The sequence below is a fragment of the Lupinus angustifolius genome, chromosome LG15, assembly GCF_001865875.1.
Source record: "Lupinus angustifolius cultivar Tanjil chromosome LG15, LupAngTanjil_v1.0, whole genome shotgun sequence".
NCBI lineage: Eukaryota > Viridiplantae > Streptophyta > Magnoliopsida > Fabales > Fabaceae > Lupinus > Lupinus angustifolius.
In genome coordinates this window covers 11,301,752-11,311,221 of record NC_032023.1, presented here as the reverse complement: position 1 = coordinate 11,311,221, position 9,470 = coordinate 11,301,752, and the positions used below count along the sequence as shown (strand labels likewise).

Below are 9,470 nucleotides of genomic sequence, written 5' to 3'. Positions count from 1 at the left end.
AAGTTCAACTTTCGAGTTCTAGTTTGGTATAGTTGATAAACTACTCCAACTCGATTAATATATAAAATTACAATGTTACATATACAAAAAGTATATATAAATTTGACATATATATAAATACATGTTTTGGACGAGTTTCTATTGTGTTCGGGTTGCCCAAAACCTGACGGGTTCAGGGATGATATTACCATTTTCAACTCCGCTTAGTTCAGGTTCGGGTTGGGTAAACACAAACTCAACTCCGACCCACCACATTGATATTCTTATCTAAAATAAGATACAAAATTTTAATTTATTAAGACAATTTAATTAAAAAATAGTCACTAACTACAAAATAAAAATAAGTAAAATTATAAAATAAACATACAATACTAAAAATAAAACAAAGATTTTGAACATGATTATTAACTAGAATTTGACTTATTGAGATTCAACAACAATAGAGAACAATGTTGTTCATGTCGTTAAAATTTATCACTTCAAATAGCTAATTTAAAGTTATTTTATGCATTTATATTGTAACCATTTTGGCTTACATGTGAATTTTTTGTTCCAACTCATACAACTTTAATATTTATATTGTTTTTTTTAAATTAATACATTACTATATTTAACTAAAAACCTAAGTCTTTCATTTAACAATAAATATTAAATACATTTTTAAGTGTCAATACATAGTGATACGTGCCAATCATACTAGTATATTACTAGTTCTTTTAAAAAAACAAGTAAAAATTGGGTGATATCTTTTATAACAATTTAAGCTTGAGTTTTAAATATTCAACTAACATTTTTATATAACCAAATGTATAGAGTAAAGAATTAATTCCTTTTAGAATATATTATTATCTCTTTCAATAATTATCTCTTATTGAAATTGAATATTTAACGTAATAAAATATATAGCTTAAGATATAGTATAACTTATACTCTATTCAACTCATTTATAACCATACTTGCAACTATATCCAGTTAGACAAAAAGTAAAATATCAAAATATCCTTCTAATACTAAATAATGAAACAACTTGAGTACTATTAGATTTTTATACTTCTAAGACATATGACTCCATTTATAATTTTCTTCAATTCTTCCTTGATATTTTTGAGAAAGATTATTACTCAATCTTTATACCATAAGCATGGTTAACTTCAACCAACTTCAAAGAAAATGGTGAAAATGTGAATTATGGTAAGAGCTTCATGTTACAACACATAGTTATAATTAAGGATCACAATCAAAACTAATCTTGTGGATACCAATTCGAATCTAACCCAAATTTAACAAGGAAAATCAACTGCGATTAGGTACATGTTTGTGTTTTACCCGAGTTCGATTTTCGGGTAAAACACAAACATGTAAATTACATTAATATCATTTAAGTTTTAGTGAAATTACAAAAATTACTTATCATTTTAGAAAGTTTGAGATGGTACGAGAGAAGTGGAGTTCAATGGAAGAGAGAATTAGGGGAGGAAGAAGAAACGCAAAACGACAATATTTTGTGTTTAACTCAACAATATTTCGAAAAATGATTTTTGTAAAGAAAACATACATATAATCAATCAACTTGTCAAACACACCCACTTGGGCAGAAGATATCTCCCCTAGTCATAAAGACCATTATTCTCTGTAGTTTTTAAATGCATTTCTAGAAGATCTCAAGATTCTCTACAAATACATGAGAATTAAGTATATGTATTAACGGTGTACGAAATTTTTTACACTGTCTATAAAATCTTTACATTAAGTATATATAGATATTACACTCATATAATTAATCGGTGTTTGTATAAGGAGAATAAATTTAGAATGCAAACAAGATTCCAGTCAATCAAGTTTTCTCTTAAAAGAATCTTCCTATTTGTAATGCTGGGCTCACTTAAGAAATAAAATCCATACATAACAAAGCTGAAAACATAGCCAAACTTGTTACACCAAATTGGAGTAAACGTGTCTAAAGCAGCACTGGACCATCAGAATAAACATAAAAGGGTGCATGTTCAGTTAATGTCAAAAAATTAAATTGAGCATTTGATAGCGAGAAAAGTTTCTGTTTGCCAAGTTTGAAGAAGTGATTTACCTTGTTGTTGAGAACAACCACTGACCAAAGTATCCTATACATGCATATGTACACTACAGGCAATAATAAACAAAATCTCTTCAATACTTAAACATGTAATGATCATAAATATGACCATGAATATGATGAAGGAGACTTGGTGAAAGAGTTGAGAATTTATGGAGATGGGTTAAGATCATTATCAGTTGAGTGTTGGCCAAAAATGTTAGGACAAGATTCCCAATTCCCCTTATCCCTAGTCTCCCAATATCCACCAATATAGTGGTAAGTGTTGTCACCTTTATCCTTAGCAAACCACCTTGGTTTCCAACCCTTCTCTTGCATATTTCGCGCCTGCATGAAAATTAAAGTCTATAAATACTAAGGAACAAAGAAAATTTTAAATTGATCAGCATAATGCATTTCATTACATTGAATTTTCAGATGCATCAATCGTACCTGTCGCTGTCTTTGTTCCAGCCGCAACTTCTCAGCATTGGCCATTTCATACTCTCCATTCTCCAGACACCTTTGATCAGGTCTTAGCCTCGAATCGGTTGGTGGCAACTTCTCCTGTATGTTAACTCAAAATGTCAACACTAACCATAAGGTTCAGACTTTATATTGCCTAGTATCTTGTTAAAGGAAAAAGCAGGCATGAAAAAAGACCACTAAAAAAATATCCTGATAGCAACTGCTACGTTAAACATGACAAAACATAACAAAAATAATGTTCCAATCGGTTCTTTCTAGTTCCAACTCTTTTGGTAGAACCAAAATATTTTACATTTTAGTCCTTTGCCTGGAATTTTGAACAAATTCAATGCTAATTGTTGCAACGGAATGAAGTGCTAAAACCAGCCAACAAGTATACACATAATTTTGTCTTCAGTTCTAGCAAACAATTATGGGCTTCTAGCATTTTTGAACATTATACACACAATTACCTTGAGATCAGGTGTGATTTCATTTAGTGTGATAGCAAACTGTGTAAGGTTATATCTTGTCTGGTGCTCAGGTGGAGGGCTTCGCTTCCATAGAAGATTTGGTTTTGATGACACATTTGACCCTTTTCCTTTACCCGAATTCCCTCCGATTACGTAATGCAAGCTCTCATCCCATTTCCCAAATATGGTTCCCACATTTTTACCTTTCTTATCTTCCACTATGCCATGAATCTGCAGCACAACTTAAACTACAGAGCATAAGTCACATAATATGTCGATTCTATGACCTATGCAACAGAACAAAGCATGCAATTCATATCATAAGCTCAGATCTTCTGCAATGTATAATAAAAATAAAGTCTGCATAGATGATATATCTAACTAAAACTGTTATTGTCAATTCATTCTATTAAATAAGATAGTTAAAATGTTGAAAAGACTACAACTAGGCTAGATGTAAGGGAATCAAAGTAATTTGTGACATTGATGAAGTCAATTGAAAATGAAATTACTTGGCAAATTTAATTAACCTTCTGATTCAATTGTACCAATGGCAACAAACATTGGAGCCTGCTATAACTTTTTGTGCATTACATTTAAGAACAAAAAACGTAAGAAAATAATCCGACAATGAGGTCAAAAATTGTGTGGAATTTATATCCTGTACTTTCTTGAGTAAGGATTTAATTGACCAAAGGCGGTTGCTATTTAAATTCATGTTCTCTCCAGCATTGTGGCAATTGAGGATCTGTGCCTTAGAAAATTCAATTAAATGTTTGTTGCAAAATTCCCAAATGTGATAGCTTCATCAAAACTTCAAAGGTTCCTTGAAGTCGTATAACCACTAGGAATAAAACCGAGGGCAGTACAAGTAATAAGATGGAGAAGGGGTAGAGATCATGAAATCATCAGTTCAAAACAGAACAGCCTAGCTTAAACTGCGATTCTTGTCGAAAACCAACAATTAGCTTGGCACAAATGTGGTACAAAAGAATAAAACACATTTTGATCCATTGATGCTAAAAGGGAATCGGAAAAACAAAAAGTTAGTACACAATAAGATATACAAAAGGGCACCTGGTGAGGGTTTCTATCTATGATTGACTGCTCCTTGAACTTAATCTTGCATGTATGCTCACGGTTCCCCTCTATCCGCATTGTACCATAATGCTCGCAGTAGAGCTTCCCTAAAATGAGGTTGTAAATGGATGTTGTTACCTGGTGGTAGAAAACTGTTAGTTAATTTTAATGCATATTGGAAGAGATTGGTAATAGTACAACTATTGTCAAGCAAAACCATACTTTACTCCAATAAAAGACTTCTCCATCATCAAATTCCAGAGTCAAAACACCAACCGGATCAAGCTGAATTGAACGACCCCAAAATTTACTTTTTAAATTGCTGTCACCCCAAAATTTCCAGCCATTCCCCTCACAATGGCATGCAACAATCATCGGGTGATGACTGACCTATCTCAAGAAGAAGATCGTAAGTATTTTATTTCCAACCGCTAACACTTTACACATTGAAAAATATGCCAAATTATTGATATGTGTATGGCTACATCTAAATGTGACATTTTTAGTCCCTGACATGATATACAATTGTACCTTCTCTGAGATAAACCGAATGCCTTTGTCGGGATAATCTGCCTCATACGTCTCCCCCAACAATGGATTAAATGGTTTGCAACTTCTACCCCTAGTGCTAGCATACCCTGAAACTGCAAATGCAGCTACATGCAGCATCCTCATAAAACTGTTACCCTGTGCATAATTAGTACCAAGGATGTGAGACATGGATCAAACAGTTATAAAACAGTTCTCTAAACTATTCTCATGCAAATCATTCTCCCGATTTAAAATCGACAGATTTCACATGTTATATATGTTTTATTAGGCTTTATCCTATCAAATGTGCCAAACGGGACTTAAATGATTAGATGATATAACATTTTTCTTAGTAAATTATGCAATTAAGTAGCAATGTTTTGCAAAATAGAAACTAACCCTTTTACCCCATTCATAAGCTTGGTCTAGAATGTAAGAGTACTCTACATCTTCACAACATTTCTGCAATGAGGAGAGAGGCTCATTGAAGTAAACTGGAAGACACACTTTTGTAAGATCCTTCCCAATGTTATCTTTTATTATTGACCAAAGACTGATTCCATTCTCTTTCTCAACAGGGTCAGGCAACTTATTTCTTCTCTTAATATTCGGATAGTAAGATCCGACAGGCGTGATGACCGAAATTGAATCACATATACCATTTGGATTAGTGTCATCAATTTCAGATTCATGGCAGGACCTCATGTGGTCAGATGAACATGTTGAAAGAATATCAGATGTGTCAAAGAATGCATCTTCATCATCAGAATGGTCATGCCTATCATGCTCATCAGAAGAGTCTGTAGCACTTCCATCTGTCATAAGTGAAAATAGTAAGAATAATTTGATTGTATAATAAACAGTAAAGATTAAATAAGTAAAAATAGCTTGCTACAATGCTAGAAAACAATATATGTAAAAATGATATATAATCTTATTTTTCAGTCCAAGAACATGAGTTCTAATTTGAGGGTACAAAATCACATCCATTAATGAAAACCAAAAATGATCACCCCAAAATAGGCAAATCATATCACCACTTCAGTACAAATATCATGTTTTAAATTTATAATATCAAGATTAATGTATATTACTAAAGTAAGACCGAGTGTACGAGACTCTCATTACTTCGCAAGCAAGGAGGATAAAACTGTGTACATCAACATTCCTGCTAAATTAAATAAGGACAGCCAGATAGAGAGAAATATCCCTCACCCAATTTTCATATATAATTTCCACTTACCTGCACTATATTTTTCATGTGTTGATAGAAAGGAATCCCCTTCTTCCTTCGACTGAATTTGGTCTTCAACAACTGTGTTCTCCAAGTCAACCTTATCCGTCTGGAATATACAGTTGATTTAAACAAATTTAATAAGTTGATATAATGAAGCACAACAATTTCAAAAAAATAGCTTAAATTTGTCCATAAACTGCAGTGTCACGCTGAAATTGCAGTGTGATATAATTACAACTATTACCACAACCGCAATATTATAGTAACATTACTTAATGTGGTCCAAAATTTAAATCCACTAACTCTCCCCTAAGACATGTCATAGTGAAGTAGGTACCTCCAAATGGCGCAGTGCATCAATTAGCATAAATTGCTTCTGTTTGAGGGCAACAATATACTTATGCAATGTAGAGAGTTCAGCTCTCATTATATCTTCACTTTCCTTAATAGCTGTCTCATTCAAACCCTCTTGTAAAAGTCGTTGTTTCAACTTGTCAGTTGAAATAACGACAGATACGACAGGAGCCATAATCTCAGCATTGGGTAAACGAGGATACATGTCCTTTACCGCTAACATTGCCCCCAACCATGTTGTCCTGTCCTCTCCACTCTCTGCCCTCAAATGCAGCCTCTTCTTTGTGCCTGTATATATGGAAAATCTCTTCTCATCTGTCTTGTTCTGTCTTATGGAACAAACCTACCAAGATTTGCATGGAACAATAATATTCATGATTAATCCATGTTAGTGAGAAACCAAACAACTTAGCATTAAAAATATAAGATTTTATGTTGATAAAAAATGTTAATTACTGATATGAGTAGTAAATGTACTCGAACCTTATTATTATAACTTGTACAACATCATCACAACAATCAAACTAAATCAAAACTTGGGGACAAAAATAATGTCTAATGCAAGTAATATTATCAAATATTAGGAATGTATAATATATGTTTAAAAATTAAAATAATAGGTGGGGCAATAGTGTGAGACACTTACTGTTGTTTATGAATGAGATGGGATGTACCATGATTTTAGCATGAATTACTTGTTTCCCCCCTTCAAAATACTAAGTAACTGTTAAAGGTGGATCGAGGTAACATCATATTACAAGTTACATGAATGTAACTCTATTTCAGGATATGTGGGTACATTTATGAGTATGATAACAAATCATACCATGTACTATGATGATATTATCATGTATTTCTTTCTTGAAACTTTAAGTAATTAAATAAATACATATGCAATCATGACGAGTCAAATTTTAAGTCAGACTAATCTCATCTAACAAGGATCATCTTCAATACATGTGATGATAGTTCATCTTTTTATTTTACTTTTAAGATTAAATGTTATCTCATTATAAGTAAAACGATAAAAGTCTTACATCATGTTGATTTTGCTTTTATTTTTATAACAATCTTATACCGAATATCCTTACTCTTTGACACTTGGGTCTATCCCCGAGTATGATATAATGTATCATTTTGTCATGCATTCCTTTAAAATATTAAGTAATTAAACAAATGTGTCTTAGATTGTGGCGAGTGAACGCCTCAAGTTACGTGAATCTCACCCCACCATAAGACAGTGGGTCCCATCCCTAGGTGTAATCACATGTATAATGATTTTATCAAGCATTCTGTTTTTCAAAATATTAAATAGTTAAATAAAACCGCTGCAAGCCTAACCAACATTCTCTCTCCCCAAATATTATTGGTGTTATGTTTCAAACTAATTAAATTTCATCAACTAATATAAAAAAGTTATATTTTGCTTTTATGTTTTTTCTTTTTAAGTATGTAGTAATTTTCTATTAGATGTGGATACAATATCACACATAAAATGAGACAGGTGATCGTCATCCCAACTAACCAACACCTCAAGTCACATGAATTTCATTCACTATAAGACACGTGTCTCCACTTTTAGGTGTTATGTCATGATTTACTTTTTTTTAATTAAGTAACTACATAACATATATATGCTCACACCTCATGTAAATAGTATTATAATGTTATTGAAATTATATAATTATAATAATAATAATGATGCAATTGAAATCCTCTCAAGTACTGGACTACAAGAGAAGATCCAGCTCATAATAATGTTATGAGCATATAACTACTTTTTTTTTTCTTCCAAATGTAAGACATCAATATTAACCATTCAAAATAGTTATACATAACGTTACTCTTAATACATGGTAAGCACTCGACAATAAAACATATATTACATTAGCACTCCCTTTCACCCAAGAAGTATAAGCATAAACCAAATCACTCATAAAACTTTTTATCAATTCATGGAGTGATATTAGGTAATATCTTTATTTCATTGCTTTATAATATTTTAACGCCATCAAAAACCTTCAAGCATAACCCATTAATCAAACATATAATTTATGCAAGAAACATAATTGCTTGCACCACTAACTTAACAATAGCAATACGTTAAAAGGAAGAAAAAAGATGTATACCTATTAATGTCGTAAGCATTTTTTATACTATAATTACATCATGCATTATTCAAATTTCACGTTATAAGCTGTGTATATTTGACATATGAATATTATGCTCCTAAATTAAAATTAATAATAGGGATGAGAATTGTTGAAGAGAAATACCATGAGGTGGATTTCGCTGACGGGTTTACAGTGACGGGAAAGAACATGACGTTGGCCAGCGATACGGCGGCGAGACTCTTCTCCGATAACCTTGAACCCATTTTCAACTTCACGGTTAAGCACAATCTTATCAGGTCCATGAATCTTATAATAAGAAAGAACACCGTCGTGCAGAATAAACCACCGTGGGCGCCACCCTCGTCCATAATTAACCCATTTATACAATATCCCAGATATCCCATTCCCAACTACATCATTGAGCACAACCTCACCGCGTGTAGTGTTCTGTCGATTGAACCTGGCGGAAACGGAACGCTGCACCTGCTGGGAGGAGGAGGAGGAGGAGGGGGTGGTGCCGCGGGTGCTGCGGCTACATGAGGAGAGGGATCGGAAGGAGGGAGGTTTTGCCGGCAGCATGTAGTGGTGGTGGTGGTGGTGGTGTAACTCTGATGATAGGGATGAGTTGGACCGGTCGGTTCGAGGAGGTGGAGCTGAACCGGGTTCGTTATGGTTTTTTTGGTTGCTGAATGAATGCATGGCATGAGGGAGAATGGTTAATGAGGAAAAAGAGGGATAAGAACAAAAATGAGAAAGAGAATAACTATGCGTAGAAAAGTGAGAAGCTCTGTGGTGGCTGGGAAAGCGTTGTTAGCGCTTAAACCATGCAATGGTTTTGGTGGATCGTAGTGAAAATCGTTAAATTGTATTTTGTATATATACACTTTTTTTACTATTAATATAAATAATATCAATCAACTATTTTTATATAAAAATATTGGTAATATAAAACATCGTTACGTTTCAATAACAATCAAAAGATCAAAATTTAATTTTAGACTTGACATTTATTAAAAGAGAGAATCACACATTTTAAAAATGATTTATTCTTTGCGCATAAAATAAAATAATATAGTTAGTACAAATAAAACTAAATTGGTGATGTTGTCACAATCTATGCTTCACCCATTGGCAACCTATTGAAT

At 32.8% G+C, this 9,470-nt stretch overlaps 1 protein-coding gene across 1 annotated transcript; it reads right to left on the bottom strand.

Moving 5' to 3' along the window:
- On the bottom strand, nt 2,025–9,111 carry LOC109327398 (oxysterol-binding protein-related protein 1A-like). The gene is made up of 10 exons (XM_019560531.1): nt 8,488–9,111; nt 6,195–6,554; nt 5,864–5,963; nt 5,020–5,435; nt 4,621–4,776; nt 4,312–4,479; nt 4,087–4,227; nt 3,010–3,240; nt 2,522–2,635; nt 2,025–2,416 (listed from the first exon to the last, which is right to left on the bottom strand). The coding sequence occupies exons 1-10, from the start codon at nt 9,022–9,024 to the stop codon at nt 2,240–2,242; spliced, it is 2,400 nt and encodes a 799-aa protein (XP_019416076.1). The 5' UTR covers nt 9,025–9,111; the 3' UTR covers nt 2,025–2,239.

Coding starts and splice junctions, on each gene's coding strand:
- LOC109327398 (XM_019560531.1), bottom strand. CDS start 9,024: ATGCATTCATTCAGCAACCAAAAAAACCATAACGAACCCGGTTCAGCT. Junction 5,964..6,194: donor ATGCACTGCGCCATTTGGAG/GTACCTACTTCA, acceptor TGTATATTCCAG/ACGGATAAGGTTGACTTGGA. Junction 4,777..5,019: donor CTTATGAATGGGGTAAAAGG/GTTAGTTTCTAT, acceptor AATTATGCACAG/GGTAACAGTTTTATGAGGAT.